The following is a 20,627-nucleotide window of genomic DNA, read 5'->3' as shown; positions in this document are numbered from 1 at the left end:
GTAAGGTATCCCCCCTACTCTCCCAGTGTAGTGGCACAGTAAGGTATCCCCCCCTCCTCTCCCAGTGTAGTGGCTCAGTAAGGTATCCCCCATCCTCTCCCAGTGTAGTGGCTCAGTAAGGTATCCCCCCCTACTCTCCCAGTGTAGTGGCTCAGTAAGGTATCCCCCCTACTCTCCCAGTGTAGTGGCTCATTAAGGTATCCCCCCCTACTCTCCCAGTGTAGTGGCTCAGTAAGGTATCCCCCCTACTCTCCCAGTGTAGTGGCACAGTAAGGTATCCCCCCCTCCTCTCCCAGTGTAGTGGCTCAGTAAGGTATCCCCCATCCTCTCCCAGTGTAGTGGCTCAGTAAGGTATCCCCCCCTACTCTCCCAGTGTAGTGGCTCAGTAAGGTATCTCCCCTACTCTCCCAGTGTAGTGGCTCAGTAAGGTATCCCCCCCTACTCTCCCAGTGTAGTGGCTCAGTAAGGTATCTCCCCTACTCTCCCAGTGTAGTGGCTCAGTAAGGTATCCCCCCCTACTCTCCCAGTGTAGTGGCTCAGTAAGGTATCTCCCCTACTCTCCCAGTGTAGTGGCTCAGTAAGGTATCCCCCCCTCCTCTCCAAGTGTAGTGGCTCAGTAAGGTATCCCCCCCCCTACTCTCCCAGTGTAGTGGCTCAGCAAGGTATCCCCCCTCCTCTCCCAGTGTAGTGGCTCAGTAAGGTATCCCCCCTACTCTCCCAGTGTAGTGGCTCAGTAAGGTATCCCCCCCTACTCTCCCAGTGTAGTGGCTCAGTAAGGTATCCCCTCCTACTCTCCCAGTGTAGTGGCTCAGTAAGGTATCCCCTCCTACTCTCCCAGTGTAGTGGCTCAGTAAGGTATCCCCCCTACTCTCCCAGTGTAGTGGCTCAGTAAGGTATCCCCCCATACTCTCCCAGTGTAGTGGCTCAGTAAGGTATCTCCCCTACTCTCCCAGTGTAGTGGCTCAGTAAGGTATCCCCCCCCTCCTCTCCCAGTGTAGTGGCTCAGTAAGGTATCCCCCTTACTCTCCCAGTGTAGTGGCTCATTAAGGTATCTTCCCTACTCTCCCAGTGTAGTGGCTCAGTAAGGTATCCCCCCCTACTCTCCCAGTGTAGTGGCTCAGTAAGGTATCCCCCCTACTCTCTCAGTGTAGTGGCTCATTAAGGTATCCCCCCCTACTCTCCCAGTGTAGTGGCTCAGTAAGGTATCCCCCCTCCTCTCCCAGTGTAGTGGCTCAGTAAGGTATCCCCCCTCCTCTCCCAGTGTAGTGGCTCAGTAAGGTATCCCCCCCTACTCTCCCAGTGTAGTGGCTCAGTAAGGTATCCCCCCTACTTTCCCAGTGTAGTGGCTCAGTAAGGTATCCCCACATTACATACGGTCTGTGTCTCCGTGTTAGTAGTAATATTACATACTGTCAGTGTCTCTGTGTTAATAGTGATATTACATACTGTCTGTGCACTGTGTTAATAGTGATATTACTTACTGTCTGTGTCTCTGTGTTAACAGTGATATTACATGCTGTCTGTGTCTCTGTGTTAATAGTGATATTACATACTGTCAGTGTCTCTGCGTTAATATTGATATTACATACTGTCTGACTTAATAGTGATATTACATACTGTCTGTGTCTCTGTATTAATAGTGATATTATATATTGTCTGAGATAATAGTGATATTATATACTGTCTGTGTCTCTGTGTTAATAGTGATATTACATACTGTCTGTGTTAATAGTGATATTACATACTGTCTGTGTCTCTGTGTTAATAGTGCTATTACATACTGTCTGTTTCTCTGAGTTAATATTGATATTACATACTGTCTGTGTCTCTGTATTAATAGTGATATTACATACTGTCTGTGTCTGTGTTAATAGTGATATTACATATTGTCTGAGTTAATAGTGATAGTACATACTGTCTGTGTCTCTGAGTTAATAGTGATATTACATACTGTCTGTGTCTCTGTGTTAATAGTGATATTACATACTGTCTGTGTCTCTGTGTTAATAGTGATATTACATACTGTCAGTGTCTCTGTGTTAATAGTGATATTACATACTGTCTGTGCACTGTGTTAATAGTGATATTACATACTGTCTGTGTCTCTGTGTTAATAGTGATATTACATACTGTCTGTTTCTCTGAGTTAATAGTGATATTACATACTGTCTGTGTCTCTGTGTTAATAGTGATATTACATGCTGTCTGTGTCTCTGTGTTAATAGTGATATTACATACTGTCAGTGTCTCTGCGTTAATATTGATATTACATACTGTCTGACTTAATAGTGATATTACATACTGTCTGTGTCTCTGTATTAATAGTGATATTATATATTGTCTGAGATAATAGTGATATTATATACTGTCTGTGTCTCTGTGTTAATAGTGATATTACATACTGTCTGTGTTAATAGTGATATTACATACTGTCTGTGTCTGTGTTAATAGTGATATTACATACTGTCTGTGTCTCTGTGTTAATAGTGATATTACATATTGTCTGTGTCTCTGTGTTAATAGTGATATTACATATTGTCTGAGTTAATAGTGATATTACATACTGTCTGTGTCTCTGTGTTAATAGTGATATTACATATTGTCTGTGTTAATAGTGATATTACATACTGTCTGTGTCTCTGTGTTAATAGTGATATTACATACTCTTTGAGTTAATAGTGATCTTACATACTGTCTGTGTCTCTGTGTTAATAGTGATATTACATACTGTCTGTGTCTCTGAGTTAATAGTGATATTACATACTGTCTGTGTCTCTGTATTAATAGTGATATTACATACTGTCAGTGTATCTGTGTTAATAGTGATATTACATACTGTCTGAGTTAATAGTGATATTAAATACTGTCTGTGTCTCTGTGTTAATAGTGATATTACATACTGTCAGTGTATCTGTGTTAATAGTGATATTACATACTGTCTGTGTCTCTGTGTTAATAGTGATATTACATACTGTCTGTGTCTCTGTGTTAATAGTGATATTACATACTGTCTGTGTCTCTGTGTTAATAGTGATATTACATATTGTCTGTGTTAATAGTGATATTACATACTGTCTGTGTCTCTGTGTTAATAGTGATATTACATACTCTTTGAGTTAATAGTGATCTTACATACTGTCTGTGTCTCTGTGTTAATAGTGATATTACATACTGTCTGTGTCTCTGAGTTAATAGTGATATTACATACTGTCTGTGTCTCTGTATTAATAGTGATATTACATACTATATGTGTCTCTGTATTAATAGTGATATTACATACTGTCTGTGTCTGTGTTAATAGTGATATTACATACTGTCTGTGTCTCTGTGTTAATAGTGATTTTACATACTGTCTGAGTTAATAGTGATATTAAATACTGTCTGTGTCTCTGTGTTAATAGTGATATTACATACTGTCAGTGTATCTGTGTTAATAGTGATATTACATACTGTCTGTGTCTCTGTGTTAATAGTGATATTACATACTGTCTGTGTCTCTGTGTTAATAGTGATATTACATACTCTTTGAGTTAATAGTGATATTACATACTGTCTGTGTCTCTGTGTTAATAGTGATATTACAGACTGTCTGTGTCTCTGAGTTAATAGTGATATTAAATACTGTCTGTGTCTCTGTATTAATAGTGATATTAGATACTATCTGTGTCTCTGTATTAATAGTGATATTACATACTGTCTGTGTCTGTGTTAATAGTGATATTACATATTGTCTGAGTTAATAGTGATATTACATACTGTCTGTGTATCTGTGTTAATAGTGATATTACATACTGTCTGTGTCTCTGAGTTAATAGTGATATTAAATACTGTCTGTGTCTCTGTATTAATAGTGATATTACATACTATCTGTGTCTCTGTATTAATAGTGATATTACATACTGTCTGTGTCTGTGTGAATAGTGATATTACATACTGTCTGTGTCTCTGTGTTAATAGTGATTTTACATACTGTCTGAGTTAATAGTGATATTACATGCTGTCTGTGTCTCTGTGTTAATAGTGATATTACATACTGGGTGTGTCTCTGAGTTAATAGTGATATTACATACTGTCTGTGTCTCTGTGTTAATAGTGATATTACATACTGTCTGTGTCTCTGTGTTAATAGTGATATTACATACTGTCTGTGTCTCTGTGTTAATAGTGATATTACATACTGTCTGTGTCTCTGTGTTAATAGTGATATTACATACTGTCTGTGTCTCTGTGTTAATAGTGATATTACATACTGTCTGTGTCTCTGTGTTAATAGTGATATTACATACTGTCTGTGTCTCTGCGTTAATATTGATATTACATACTGTCTGACTTAATAGTGATATTACATACTGTCTGTGTCTCTGTATTAATAGTGATATTATATATTGTCTGAGATAATAGTGATATTATATACTGTCTGTGTCTCTGTGTTAATAGTGATATTACATACTGTCTGTGTTAATAGGGATATTACATACTGTCTGTGTCTCTGTGTTAATAGTGCTATTACATACTGTCTGTGTCTCTGTGTTAATAGTGATATTACATATTGTCTGTGTCTCTGTGTTAATAGTGATATTACATATTGTCTGAGTTAATAGTGATATTACATACTGTCTGTGTCTCTGTGTTAATAGTGATATTACATATTGTCTGTGTTAATAGTGATATTACATACTGTCTGTGTCTCTGTGTTAATAGTGATATTACATACTGTCTGTGTCTCTGTATTAATAGTGATATTACATACTGTCTGTGTCTCTGTGTTAATAGTGATATTACATACTCTTTGAGTTAATAGTGATCTTACATACTGTCTGTGTCTCTGTGTTAATAGTGATATTACATACTGTCTGTGTCTCTGAGTTAATATTGATATTACATACTGTCTGTGTCTCTGTATTAATAGTGATATTACATACTATCTGTGTCTCTGTATTAATAGTGATATTACATACTGTCTGTGTCTGTGTTAATAGTGATATTACATACTGTCTGTGTCTCTGTGTTAATAGTGATTTTACATACTGTCTGAGTTAATAGTGATATTAAATACTGTCTGTGTCTCTGTGTTAATAGTGATATTACATACTGTCAGTGTATCTGTGTTAATAGTGATATTACATACTGTCTGTGTCTCTGTGTTAATAGTGATATTACATACTGTCTGTGTCTCTGTGTTAATAGTGATATTACATACTGTCTGTGTCTCTGTGTTAATAGTGATATTACATACTCTTTGAGTTAATAGTGATATTACATACTGTCTGTGTCTCTGTGTTAATAGTGATATTACAGACTGTCTGTGTCTCTGAGTTAATAGTGATATTACATACTATCTGTGTCTCTGTATTAATAGTGATATTACATACTGTCTGTGTCTGTGTTAATAGTGATATTACATATTGTCTGTGTTAATAGTGATATTACATACTGTCTGTGTCTCTGAGTTAATAGTGATATTAAATACTGTCTGTGTCTCTGTATTAATAGTGATATTACATACTATCTGTGTCTCTGTATTAATAGTGATATTACATACTGTCTGTGTCTGTGTTAATAGTGATATTACATACTGTCTGTGTCTCTGTGTTAATAGTGATATTACATACTCTTTGAGTTAATAGTGATCTTACATACTGTCTGTGTCTCTGTGTTAATAGTGATATTACATACTGTCTGTGTCTCTGAGTTAATATTGATATTACATACTGTCTGTGTCTCTGTATTAATAGTGATATTACATACTATCTGTGTCTCTGTATTAATAGTGATATTACATACTGTCTGTGTCTGTGTTAATAGTGATATTACATACTGTCTGTGTCTCTGTGTTAATAGTGATTTTACATACTGTCTGAGTTAATAGTGATATTAAATACTGTCTGTGTCTCTGTGTTAATAGTGATATTACATACTGTCAGTGTATCTGTGTTAATAGTGATATTACATACTGTCTGTGTCTCTGTGTTAATAGTGATATTACATACTGTCTGTGTCTCTGTGTTAATAGTGATATTACATACTGTCTGTGTCTCTGTGTTAATAGTGATATTACATACTGTCTGTGTCTCTGTGTTAATAGTGATATTACATACTCTTTGAGTTAATAGTGATATTACATACTGTCTGTGTCTCTGTGTTAATAGTGATATTACAGACTGTCTGTGTCTCTGAGTTAATAGTGATATTAAATACTGTCTGTGTCTCTGTATTAATAGTGATATTACATACTATCTGTGTCTCTGTATTAATAGTGATATTACATACTGTCTGCGTCTGTGTTAATAGTGATATTACATATTGTCTGTGTTAATAGTGATATTACATACTGTCTGTGTCTGTGTGAATAGTGATATTACATACTGTCTGTGTCTCTGTGTTAATAGTGATTTTACATACTGTCTGAGTTAATAGTGATATTACATGCTGTCTGTGTCTCTGTGTTAATAGTGATATTACATACTGGGTGTGTCTCTGAGTTAATAGTGATATTACATACTGTCTGTGTCTCTGTGTTAATAGTGATATTACATACTGTCTGTGTCTCTGTGTTAATAGTGATATTACATACTGTCTGTGTCTCTGTGTTAATAGTGATATTACATACTGTCTGTGTCTCTGTGTTAATAGTGATATTACATACTGTCTGTGTCTCTGTGTTAATAGTGATATTACATACTGTCTGTGTCTCTGTGTTAATAGTGATATTACATACTGTCTGTGTCTCTGCGTTAATATTGATATTACATACTGTCTGACTTAATAGTGATATTACATACTGTCTGTGTCTCTGTATTAATAGTGATATTATATATTGTCTGAGATAATAGTGATATTATATACTGTCTGTGTCTCTGTGTTAATAGTGATATTACATACTGTCTGTGTTAATAGGGATATTACATACTGTCTGTGTCTCTGTGTTAATAGTGCTATTACATACTGTCTGTTTCTCTGAGTTAATAGTGATATTACATACTGTCTGTGTCTCTGTGTTAATAGTGATATTACATACTGTCTGTGTCTCTGTGTTAATAGTGATATTACATACTGTCAGTGTCTCTGTGTTAATAGTGATATTACATACTATCTGTGTCTCTGTATTAATAGTGATATTACATACTGTCTGCGTCTGTGTTAATAGTGATATTACATATTGTCTGTGTTAATAGTGATATTACATACTGTCTGTGTCTGTGTGAATAGTGATATTACATACTGTCTGTGTCTCTGTGTTAATAGTGATTTTACATACTGTCTGAGTTAATAGTGATATTACATGCTGTCTGTGTCTCTGTGTTAATAGTGATATTACATACTGGGTGTGTCTCTGAGTTAATAGTGATATTACATACTGTCTGTGTCTCTGTGTTAATAGTGATATTACATACTGTCTGTGTCTCTGTGTTAATAGTGATATTACATACTGTCTGTGTCTCTGTGTTAATAGTGATATTACATACTGTCTGTGTCTCTGTGTTAATAGTGATATTACATACTGTCTGTGTTAATAGGGATATTACATACTGTCTGTGTCTCTGTGTTAATAGTGCTATTACATACTGTCTGTTTCTCTGAGTTAATAGTGATATTACATACTGTCTGTGTCTCTGTGTTAATAGTGATATTACATACTGTCTGTGTCTCTGTGTTAATAGTGATATTACATACTGTCAGTGTCTCTGTGTTAATAGTGATATTACATATTGTCTGAGTTAATAGTGATATTACATACTGTCTGTGTCTCTGTATTAATAGTGATATTACATACTGTCTGTGTCTCTGTGTTAATAGTGATATTACATACTCTTTGAGTTAATAGTGATCTTACATACTGTCTGTGTCTCTGTGTTAATAGTGATATTACATACTGTCTGTGTCTCTGAGTTAATATTGATATTACATACTGTCTGTGTCTCTGTATTAATAGTGATATTACATACTATCTGTGTCTCTGTATTAATAGTGATATTACATACTGTCTGTGTCTGTGTTAATAGTGATATTACATACTGTCTGTGTCTCTGTGTTAATAGTGATTTTACATACTGTCTGAGTTAATAGTGATATTAAATACTGTCTGTGTCTCTGTGTTAATAGTGATATTACATACTGTCAGTGTATCTGTGTTAATAGTGATATTACATACTGTCTGTGTCTCTGTGTTAATAGTGATATTACATACTGTCTGTGTCTCTGTGTTAATAGTGATATTACATACTGTCTGTGTCTCTGTGTTAATAGTGATATTACATACTCTTTGAGTTAATAGTGATATTACATACTGTCTGTGTCTCTGTGTTAATAGTGATATTACATACTGTCTGTGTCTCTGAGTTAATAGTGATATTAAATACTGTCTGTGTCTCTGTATTAATAGTGATATTACATACTATCTGTGTCTCTGTATTAATAGTGATATTACATACTGTCTGTGTCTGTGTTAATAGTGATATTACATATTGTCTGTGTTAATAGTGATATTACATACTGTCTGTGTCTCTGAGTTAATAGTGATATTAAATACTGTCTGTGTCTCTGTATTAATAGTGATATTACATACTATCTGTGTCTCTGTATTAATAGTGATATTACATACTGTCTGTGTCTGTGTTAATAGTGATATTACATACTGTCTGTGTCTCTGTGTTAATAGTGATATTACATACTCTTTGAGTTAATAGTGATCTTACATACTGTCTGTGTCTCTGTGTTAATAGTGATATTACATACTGTCTGTGTCTCTGAGTTAATATTGATATTACATACTGTCTGTGTCTCTGTATTAATAGTGATATTACATACTATCTGTGTCTCTGTATTAATAGTGATATTACATACTGTCTGTGTCTGTGTTAATAGTGATATTACATACTGTCTGTGTCTCTGTGTTAATAGTGATTTTACATACTGTCTGAGTTAATAGTGATATTAAATACTGTCTGTGTCTCTGTGTTAATAGTGATATTACATACTGTCAGTGTATCTGTGTTAATAGTGATATTACATACTGTCTGTGTCTCTGTGTTAATAGTGATATTACATACTGTCTGTGTCTCTGTGTTAATAGTGATATTACATACTGTCTGTGTCTCTGTGTTAATAGTGATATTACATACTGTCTGTGTCTCTGTGTTAATAGTGATATTACATACTCTTTGAGTTAATAGTGATATTACATACTGTCTGTGTCTCTGTGTTAATAGTGATATTACAGACTGTCTGTGTCTCTGAGTTAATAGTGATATTAAATACTGTCTGTGTCTCTGTATTAATAGTGATATTACATACTATCTGTGTCTCTGTATTAATAGTGATATTACATACTGTCTGCGTCTGTGTTAATAGTGATATTACATATTGTCTGTGTTAATAGTGATATTACATACTGTCTGTGTCTCTGAGTTAATAGTGATATTAAATACTGTCTGTGTCTCTGTATTAATAGTGATATTACATACTATCTGTGTCTCTGTATTAATAGTGATATTACATACTGTCTGTGTCTGTGTTAATAGTGATATTACATACTGTCTGTGTCTCTGTGTTAATAGTGATATTACATACTCTTTGAGTTAATAGTGATCTTACATACTGTCTGTGTCTCTGTGTTAATAGTGATATTACATACTGTCTGTGTCTCTGAGTTAATATTGATATTACATACTGTCTGTGTCTCTGTATTAATAGTGATATTACATACTATCTGTGTCTCTGTATTAATAGTGATATTACATACTGTCTGTGTCTGTGTTAATAGTGATATTACATACTGTCTGTGTCTCTGTGTTAATAGTGATTTTACATACTGTCTGAGTTAATAGTGATATTAAATACTGTCTGTGTCTCTGTGTTAATAGTGATATTACATACTGTCAGTGTATCTGTGTTAATAGTGATATTACATACTGTCTGTGTCTCTGTGTTAATAGTGATATTACATACTGTCTGTGTCTCTGTGTTAATAGTGATATTACATACTGTCTGTGTCTCTGTGTTAATAGTGATATTACATACTGTCTGTGTCTCTGTGTTAATAGTGATATTACATACTCTTTGAGTTAATAGTGATATTACATACTGTCTGTGTCTCTGTGTTAATAGTGATATTACAGACTGTCTGTGTCTCTGAGTTAATAGTGATATTAAATACTGTCTGTGTCTCTGTATTAATAGTGATATTACATACTATCTGTGTCTCTGTATTAATAGTGATATTACATACTGTCTGTGTCTGTGTTAATAGTGATATTACATATTGTCTGTGTTAATAGTGATATTACATACTGTCTGTGTCTCTGAGTTAATAGTGATATTAAATACTGTCTGTGTCTCTGTATTAATAGTGATATTACATACTATCTGTGTCTCTGTATTAATAGTGATATTACATACTGTCTGTGTCTGTGTTAATAGTGATATTACATACTATCTGTGTCTCTGTGTTAATAGTGATTTTACATACTGTCTGAGTTAATAGTGATATTACATGCTGTCTATGTCTCTGTGTTAATAGTGATATTACATACTGGGTGTGTCTCTGAGTTAATAGTGATATTACATACTGTCTGTGTCTCTGTGTTAATAGTGATATTACATACTGTCTGTGTCTCTGTGTTAATAGTGATATTACATACTGTCTGTGTCTCTGTGTTAATAGTGATATTACATACTGTCAGTGTCTCTGTGTTAAAAGTGATATTACATACTGTCTGTGTCTCTGTGTTAATAGTGATATTACATACTGTCTGTGTCTCTGTGTTAATAGTGATATTACATACTGTCTGTGTCTCTGTGTTAATAGTGATATTACATACTGTCTGTGTCTCTGTGTTAATAGTGATATTGGACTCCTCACCTGGTATATCTCCAGGGGCTTGTTCTCCATATTGAGGTCCCACACCTTGGCAGTGAGGTAGTCTCTGGTCAGCAGGTAGCGCCCGCTGTGGCTGAACTTCACGTCCGACACAGACGAGATGATCTCAGAGAAGAAGGAGCGGTTACTGGGGTCTTCCGGCTCCTCAAACACTGTGGGAGGAGACGGGTTGAGAGTGTGTGTTAGTGTGTGCGTGTGGGTGTGCGTGCGCGTGTGCGTGTGTTAGTGTGTGCGTGCGTGCGTGTGTGTGTGCGCGTGTGTTAGTGTGTGCGTGCGCGTGTGTGCGCGTGTGCGTGTGTGTGTGTGTACTCACGTTTGGAGTGTTTGTCACACAGTGCGGCCTCTCTCATGTCACAGAGCCGTAGAGTTCCCTTACTGCTGCTATAGACCAACAGATTACAGTGGTGAGGATGGAACTCTGCTGCTGTTATCACCTCTGTCAGATCCTCCATGTTCACTGGCTTGATGTCCACGATGTCTGGGGCACGGGTTCAGGACTACAACATACTGTCTATATAACAGCATACACACATTTGATTGTGTACGAGGGTGATTACAAACATAGCATATTCAGAATGATACACCAAAACACACTGACATTATTACATATAGTATTATACACATACCTTTAGGGGGTACTAGGGGTAGTGGAAGGATAATCTCAACTTCAGATTAATTGTAACATGCAAATCCTGTCTGGGGTGAGGAGTGTGTGTGTTCTATTCAGCTGCGTTACATGCCACAAAAGGAGAGAAAAATGTATAGATGTAATAATTAATAGACCTTCATTTTCACTCCTCAGGAATGATTCCCCTCACCCACATCACTGTATGTGTGTGTGTGCGTGTGTGCGTGTGTGTGTGTGCGTGTGTGTGTGCGAACAGTGTCTTATAGAAGAGTGTGTGTATTGACCCATTGTCTGATCTAAAGGATACTGAAGCTGCGGTTGGTGATGCCCAGGTGCCAGAGGTTGATCCTCAGGTCGTCAGCTGACATGTAGGTCTCATGGTCAGAGTTGACAGAGATGGAGTTGACATGGTAGGTGTGGGCGTTGGCAAAGACACGCCGAGGACTCACCTCCACCATCAGATCCATGGGCTTCAACACCGGCACCTAGACAGAGTACAGACAGTCAGAACACACCAGGGTTCCCCAACTGGCGGCCCGCGTGCCGAATTTGGCTCGCAGATGGTTTCATTTCGTCCCCTAAGTTATCAAAGGATTAAACATTTTTAAAAACTTATTATTTTCCATTCTTGGACATAAAATACTATAAAAACACCAGCATGTCAGCTCCAAGTGATTTTAATTTTGGAAATATTTTCCCAAGTATTTTTACGCATGTTTTAATCAAATATTATATCTGTTTGGGCATCTTGCATCTTAATTACAAATATTTGTAATTACAGTATGTTTCACCTCAAAAAATAATCCTCCCGTGGCTAAATCTAATTGATGATCCCTATCAGAGGATACAGCCTGAAACACAGATGTGTCATGTGGTGAGTAGACCCAAAATGATGAGATCAAATGATAGAGTCCACATTCACAGAATGAGTAAAAAATTAATTGGTTTATTTCATTTTGTCCAAAATGGGAGATTCAAATTGATTGTATCTTTACAGAGAGCACAGAAAAATCACTGAGATATACCCATTAGGAATGCCTGCAATACTGGGATATTATTGCTTGTGGAAATTAAGGCAGAGAAAAGCAAGGTTTCTCACTAATAGATTTTTTCTGTATCTATTGGTCATGTGACCTTGTTCAAAATCTTCTTCCGTCAGTGCTTTAGGGCACAGGGATGATGACATGAGAAGAATGCAACAAATAATGTCTACCAGTACAGAGGAGTATGGCTGTGTTTTCACCAACGCAGAGACAACAGTCCCACCCAAATAACAGAACAGCTGGCAGTATGTTGTCGCCAAGCGCACACACAGACACGCACACGTAGCGTTTCAACCGGTGACGTCCCTCGCTCTGAGATCTTGAAGTAGTCGTTTCCCTTGCTATGCAAGAGCAGCGGCTTTTGTGGAGCAGTAGGTGGTGTGCTGGGAGGCAGTTGTTGATGTGTTCAGAGGGTCCCTGGTTCAAGCGCAGGTTGGGACAAGGAGAGGGACAGAAGCAATACTGCTACACACACCTTGTGCCAATGGCCCACTTTTATAAATGCAAACACATCTGCACCACTGACCTACTTATGCTGTCTGATCTGGAACACGTGCATGTGTGTGAATGTGTGTGTGTGCACAGAACACACACAGGACATAGATACAGAGGGAAGGGAAAGAAAGAAAAACAGACAGACAGACAGACAGACAGACAGACAGACAGACAGACAGACAGACAGACAGACAGACAGACAGACAGACAGACACAGACAGACAGACAGACAGACAGACAGACAGACAGACAGACAGACAGACAGACAGACAGACAGACAGACAGACAGACAGACAGACAGACAGACAGACAGACAGACAGACAGACAGACAGACAGACAGACAATAGTCCAGAGTGACATGATGCATTTAAGGAGAGATGGATAGATACAATAGATAGACAGATGGCGACAGAAGGAGAGGAGGAGAAAGAAGGCTGAGGAAGAGGTGGTGTGTACCTGTAGTGAGGTGACAGTGGAGAGGTTCTTCATCCTGCCCTCCTCATCCTTCAGGTTGTAGCCTTCAGGCCTCTTGTCCCGCTCACTCACCTTCCACAGCTTAACGGTCTTATCTGATAGACAGACGGCACAATTCTCCAATCCTCCACCTCAAACAGTCTTATTACACAGACAGGATCATTCCCAAATCAAATGTCTCAAACTGTCTTAACTGACAGACAGGCAGGACAAGTGTTGATGATAGGGTAACAATAACATGGTAATATCATGTAAAAACATTTCAATAACTCCCTGGTGCAAAGGCAGCAATCCCTCACCATTGGTGGAGAGGAGGAAGTGGGCGGCGTTCTGCTGTGGCAGCCATCGTATCTTGTTGATCTTCTCCTCTATCTCCAGACTCTTCAGGTAGTCAAACTCCGGCTCATGACTCTGGAAGGTGTTGTAGACATTATACTCCCCCTGGGAGAATGGCTCTGTCTTACCCTGTGTGTGTGTGTATGTATATATATATATATGCACACATATGAATGAATGAGAGCCAGAGAAGACAGGTTTGTAAGTAATCATGTGAAATTGACCCTAAACCTGAACATCTATGTAATGAACAAACACAGTGCCAGGTCTGTGGTTGGTGTGTGTGCATGTACCTCAGGTTCCCTCTGGAAGATGACCACACGTCCCCCCTTGTCCCCTGTGGCCAGGAGCTCTCCAGTGTGGTTGAACTCAACAGTGGAGATGATATCAGCTGGGGGAGATGGGGGGGGGGAGAGAGAGAGAGAGAGAGATGGGGTGAAATGGAAGAGAGGTGGGGTGAAATGGGGGAGAGAGAGAGAGATGGGGGAGATGGGACAGAGAGAGAGGTGGGGTGAGATGAGAGAGAGAGAGATGGAATGAGATGGGAGAGAGAGAGAGGTGGGGTGAGATGGGAGAGGGAGAGATGGGTTAGATGGGAGAGAGAGAGATGGGGAGAGATGGGTTGGAGAGAGAGAGAGAGAGAGAGAAAGATGGGGTGAGATGGGGGAGAGAGAGAGATGGGGTGAGATGGGAGAGAGAGAGAGATGGGGTGAGATGGGAGAGAGAGAGAGAGATGGGGTTAGATGGGAGAGAGATAGAGGTCGGGTGAGATGGGAGGGAGAGAGGTGGGGTGAGATGGGAGAGAGATGGGGTGAGATGGGAAAGAGACAGAGATGGGTTAGATGGGAGAGAGAGAGATGGAGAGAGAGAGAGATGGGGTGAGATGGGAGAGAGATAGAGGTGGGGTGAGATGGGAGGGAGAGAGAGAGAGGTGGGGTGAAATGGGAGAGAGATGGGGTGAGATGGGAAAGAGATAGAGATGGGAGAGAGATAGTGGGGTGAGATGGGAGTGAGAGAGAGAGATGGGGTGAGATGGGAGAGAGAGAGAGAGAGAGAGAGAGAGATGATAGAGAGAGAGAGATGGGAGAGAGGGAGAGAGAGAAGGGAGAGATGGGAGAGAGATGGGGTGAGACGGGAGCAAGAGGGATGGGGTGAGATAGGAGAGAGAGAGAGTGAGAGAGAGAGATGGGGTGAGATGGAAGAGAGAGAGAGAGGTGGGGTGAGATGAGAGAGAGATGGGAGCGCGAGGGATGGGGTGAGATAGGAGAGAGAGAGATGGAGTAAGATTGGAGGGAGAGAGAGAGAGAGAGGTGAGATGGGAGAGAGAGAATAGCTATTAGCAAACAGAACACAGATCAACATGCACCATAATTAACTATTCATTATCAGCTGGTACTGTAAGCAGCATCACCCAACAATACAGTAAGTAAACAAATGAATAAAAATGAACACATAACCCCCGCCCCCTCAAACCAGACATGTATCTAAAACACACCACAGCTACAGACTGAGTAGTGAAAAGTGGTGACTGAATGGTAAATATTGCTCTTTGAACTCTCCTAACCCTCCAATCATCTCCCCACATGTCTGAGACACTACAGGCCAGTCTAAGGAGGAGGCCTGTTTTAGCAGCCAGGGACCATCCCGTCAGATAGCATCTCCTACTTACTGCTGACTGATTAAATATTACATTACATTCAAGTGGTAATCATAGTCAATGGATTGCCTCCATGATTCAATATGTTAGAATGGATGCTGTCTCACATAACCAATGGCTCTATTGATAATAGGTAACATTTCTATTTGATTATATTTTTTTATTTCACATGAATTTAACCAGGTAGGCTAGTTTGCAACTGCTACCTGGCCAAGATAAAGCAAAGCAGTTTGACACACACAACAACACAGAGTTACACAAGGAGTGAACAAACATACAGTCAATAATACAGTAGAAATGTCTATATACAGCATGTGCAAATGAGGTAAGGCAATAAATAGGCCATGGTGGCCAAGTAATTCCAATATAGCAATTAAACACTGGAATGGTAGAATGTGCAGAAAATGACTGTGCAAGTAGAGATACTGGGGTGAAAAGGAGCAAGATAAATAAATAAATACAGTATGGGGATGAGGTAGATAGGATGGGCTATTTACAGATGGGCTATGTACAGGTGCAGTGATCTGTGAGCTGCTCTGACAGCTGGTGCTTAAAGCTAGTGAGGGTGGTAAGAGTCTCCAGCTTTAGTGATTTTTGCAGTTCATTCCAGTCATTGGCAGCAGAGAACTGGAAGGAGAGGCGGCCAAAGGAAGAATTAGCTTTGGGGGTGACCAGTGAGATATACCTGCTGGAGCATGTGATACGGGTGGATACTGCTATGGTGACCAGTGAGCTGAGATAAGGCTTTACCTAGCAGACACTTGTAGATGACCTGGAGCCAGTGTTTTTGGCGACGAGTATGAAGCAAGGGCCAGCCAACGAGAGCGTACAGGTCGCAATGGTGGGTAGTATATGGGGCTTTGGTGACAAAACGGATGGCACTGTGATAGACTGCATCCAATTTGTTTAGTAGAGGGTTGGAGGCTATTTTGTAAATGACATCGCCAAAGTCGAGGATCTGTAGGATGGTCAGTTTTACGAGGGTATGTTTGGCAGCATGAGTGAACGATGCTTTGTTGCGAAATAGGAAGCCGATTCTAGATTTAATTTTGTATGGGAGATGTTTAATGTGAGTCTGGAAGGAGAGTTTACAGTCTAACCAGACACCTAGGTATTTGTAGTTGTTCACATATTCTAAGTCAGAACCGTCCAGAGTAGTGATGCTGGGCAGGTGTGGGCAGCGATCGGTTGAAAAGCATGCATTTAGTTTTACTTGCATTTAAGAGCAGTTGGATGCCATGGAAGGAGAGTTGTATGGCATTGAAGCTCGTCTGGAGGTTAGTTAAAACAGTGTCCAAAGAAGGGCCAGAGGTATACAGGATGGTGTCGTCTGTGTAGAGGTGGATCAAAGAATCACCAGCAGCGAGAGCGACATCATTGATGTATACAGAGAAAAGAGTCTGCCTGAGAATTGAACCCTGTGGCACCCCCATAGAGACTACCAGAGGTCTGGACAACAGGCTCTAAGAATGTTGTGATTGACAGAGTCGAAAGCCTTAGCCAGGTCGATGAATACGGCTGCACAATAATGTCTCTTATTAATGGCGGTTATAACCTTGAGCGTGGCTGAGGTGCACCCATGACAGGCTCTGAAACCAGATTGCATAGCGGAGAAGGTACAGTGGGATTCGAAATGGTCGGTAATCTGTTTGTTAACTTGGCTTTTGAAGACCTTAGAAAGGCAGGGTAGTATAGTTATAGGTCTGTAGCAGTTTGGGTCTAGAGTGTCTCCCCCTTTGAAGAGGGGGATGACCGCGACAGCCTTTCAATCTATGGGAATCTCAGACGATAAGAAAGAGAGGTTGAACAGGCTAGTAATGGGGGTTGCAACAATCTCGGCAGATCATTTTAGAAAGAGAGGGTCCAGATTGTCTAGCCCGGCTGATTTGTAGGGGTCCAGATTTTGCAGCTCTTTCAGAACATCAGCTATCTGGATTTTGGTGAAGGAGAAATGGTGAGGGCTTTGGTGGGTTGCTGTGGAGGGTGCCGGGCAGTTGACCGGGGTAGGGGTAGCCAGGTGGAAAGCATGGCCAACCATAGAAAAATGCTTATTGAAATTCTCAATTATAGTGGATTTATCGCTGGTGACAGTGTTTCCTAGCCTCAGTGCAGTGGGCAGCTGGGAGGAGGTGCGATTATTCTACATGGACTTTACAATGTCCCAGAACTTTTTTGAGTTTGTGCTACAGGATGCAAATTTCTGCTTGAAAAAGCTAGCCTTAGCTTTCCTAACTGCCTGTGTATATTTGTTCCTAACTTCCCTGATAAGTCGCATATCACGGGGGCTGTTCGATGTTATTAGGAGGTCTGCTTATAAACTGTGATTAAACCATTACCAAATAGGTTAGTAACCATTAGTAAAGTGTGAATAAACCATGGTATTGATAATGATAACAGGAAGAAGTGGAGATGTGGAGTGACATGTTAGATCCAGCCTTTAAACCTGCTGTGATCTGGCCTTAAGTAGTGAATGATGGGAGGAGGGAGACAATGAGTTGTGCTGAGTCTCTCTATCTCTAAGAGGGGACTGGGCAGGGTATTTCCGTGCAGGGGTTGCCATGGCAACAGTTTGAAGTGGTCTGGCCCTAGTCTGGTTGGTGAGGCAGGCAGGCAGGCAGTAGCAGTCTGATTGGTGAGGCAGGCATTAGCAGTCTGGTTGGTAAGGCAGGCAGCAGCAGTCTGATTGGTGAGGCAGAAAGCAGCAGTCTGGTTGGTGGGGCAGGCATTAGCAGTCTGGTTGGTGAGGCAGGCAGTTAGGCAGTAGTAGTCTGATTGGTGATGCAGGCAGCAGCAGTCTGATTGGTGAGGCAGGCATTAGCAGTCTGGTTGGTGAGGCAGGCAGGCAGTAGCAGTCTGATTGGTGAGGCAGGCAGCAGCAGTCTGGTTGGTGAGGCAGGCAGCAGCAGTCTGGTTGGTGGGGCAGGCAGTAGCAGTCTGGTTGGTGGGGCAGGCAGCAGCAGTCTGGTTGGTGGGGCAGGCAGCAGCAGTCTGGTTGGTGGGGCAGAAAGCAGCAGTCTGGTTGGTGGGGCAGAAAGCAGCAGTCTGGTTGGTGGGGCAGGCAGTAGCAGTCTGGTTGGTGGGGCAGAAAGCAGCAGTCTGGTTGGTGGGGCAGGCAGTAGCAGTCTGGTTGGTGGGGCAGGCAGCAGCAGTCTGGTTGGTGGGGCAGAAAGCAGCAGTCTGGTTGGTGGGGCAGGCAGCAGCAGTCTGGTTGGTGGGGCAGGCAGTAGCAGTCTGGTTGGTAAGGCAGGCAGCAGCAGTCTGATTGGTGAGGCAGGGAGCAGCAGTCTGGTTGGTAAGGCAGGCAGCAGCAGTCTGATTGGTGAGGCAGAAAGCAGCAGTCTGGTTGGTGGGGCAGAAAGCAGCAGTCTGGTTGGTGGGGCAGGCAGCAGCAGTCTGGTTGGTGGGGCAGGCAGCAGCAGTCTGGTTGGTGGGGCAGGCAGTAGCAGCAGAAGAAGAAATCATCAATCTGGGGTAAATAATGGGCCTGCCTTGCCTCGCCCACAAACATCCCAAATTAAACCTGAGGTGTGTTCAGTTGGTTTGAACGTTTGCTACGTTACAGAACGGTTTGTCCTGAAACGTTCCCCAAAACGTTATTGTACGTTCTTGAACAGTACAGTGGCTTGCGAAAGTATTCACCCCCTTGGCATTTTTCCTATTTTGTTTCCTTACAACCTGGAATTCAAATAGATTTTTTGGGGGTTTGTATCATTTGATTTAAACAACATGTCTACTACTTTGAAGATGCAAAATATTTTTTATTTGCGAAACAAACAAGAAATAAGACAAAAAACAGAAAACTTGAGTGTGCATAACTATTCACCCCCCTACTTTTGCAAGGCACTGTATGTTTCCTCCCATTTGGTGGGTGTGGCTTGAAGCAATGAGTGGCGTATTTAAAAGGACAGTGACCATGCTGACAGCGTTCCCCAAACCACAACCCCTCCGCGTTTTTCAACTAGTCGTTCAGTACAGCACTGCTTCTGCCGCCACGGACACACGCTAAACACACAATCCTCACAGTACATACACACCCATACATTTCAGAGCTCACACATCAACACACACACACACAAAGCTCAGCGTCACCAGAGACAAGACATACATACAGTAGCGAAATGAAATATGGAGCACATTCTCTCCTCTCAGTACTGGGACACACATCAACAACCCTGTGGAAGTCTACTGTACTGTAGCAGCACTATTGGTCCGTACAGCGATAGCCTCCCCATGCAGAGTCCATATACCATCTCTATGGTGCAGTGGGAAGCAGAGTGGATGTGTCCTAGTGTCATAGCAGGCCTGGTCTCCCATTACAGTACCATCAGGACTGACCAGAGATCTGACACTAGAGATAGTCTGGCTGACCGGCTCACTACCTAACTACAGAGAACCAGTCTGACCGGCTCACTACCTAACTACAGAGAACCAGTCTGACCGGCTCACTACCTAACCACAGAGAACCAGTCTGACCGGCTCACTACCTAACCACAGAGAACCAGTCTGACCGGCTCACTACCTAACCACAGAGAACCAGTCTGACCGACTCACTACCTAACCACAGAGAACCAGTCTGACCGACTCACTACCTAACAACAGGGAACCAGTCTGACCGGCTCACTACCTAACTACAGAGAACCAGTCTGACCGGCTCATTATCTACCTACAGAGAACCAGTCTGACCGGCTCATTATCTACCTACAGAGAACCAGTCTGAATGACTCACTACCTAACTACAGAGAACCAGTCTGACCGGCTCATTATCTGACTACAGAGAACCAGTCTGAATGACTCACTACCTAACTACAGAGAACCAGTCTGACCGGCTAACTACCTAACTACAGAGAACCAGTCTGAATGACTCACTACCTAACCACAGAGAACCAGTCTGACCGGCTCACTACCTAACTACAGAGCACCAGCCTGACCGGCTCACTACCTAACTACAGAGAACCAGTCTGACCAGCTCATTATCTAACTACAGAGAACCAGTCTGACTGGCTCATTATCTGACTACAGAGAACCAGTCTGACCGGCTAACTACCTAACTACAGAGAACCAGTCTGAATGACTCACTACCTAACTACAGAGAACCAGTCTGACCGGCTCATTAT

The 20,627-nt window shown here is 40.7% G+C and overlaps 1 protein-coding gene across 4 annotated transcripts in view; it reads right to left on the bottom strand.

Moving 5' to 3' along the window:
• LOC109905088 (serine/threonine-protein phosphatase 2A 55 kDa regulatory subunit B gamma isoform-like) overlaps window positions 1-20,627 on the bottom strand; it is a 40,080-nt gene that overhangs the window by 4,935 nt on the left and 14,518 nt on the right. For 2 of the 4 annotated variants that reach the window (XM_031789955.1, XM_031789954.1), the window contains 6 exons: window positions 14,150-14,247; window positions 13,820-13,985; window positions 13,503-13,615; window positions 11,815-11,992; window positions 11,193-11,357; window positions 10,862-11,031 (listed from right to left, as the gene is read on the bottom strand). In XM_031789955.1, the coding sequence (XP_031645815.1) occupies window positions 10,862-11,031; window positions 11,193-11,357; window positions 11,815-11,992; window positions 13,503-13,615; window positions 13,820-13,985; window positions 14,150-14,247 (890 nt within the window). The remainder of the gene's footprint in view (window positions 1-10,861; window positions 11,032-11,192; window positions 11,358-11,814; window positions 11,993-13,502; window positions 13,616-13,819; window positions 13,986-14,149; window positions 14,248-20,627) is intronic. The other 2 variants (XM_031789956.1, XM_031789957.1) reach the window with 1 other exon arrangement.

Source organism: Oncorhynchus kisutch, linkage group LG15 (assembly GCF_002021735.2).
Source record: "Oncorhynchus kisutch isolate 150728-3 linkage group LG15, Okis_V2, whole genome shotgun sequence".
NCBI lineage: Eukaryota > Metazoa > Chordata > Actinopteri > Salmoniformes > Salmonidae > Oncorhynchus > Oncorhynchus kisutch.
The sequence above is the reverse complement of the archived record's forward strand: the minus strand, read 5'-3'. Positions and strand labels throughout refer to the sequence as shown.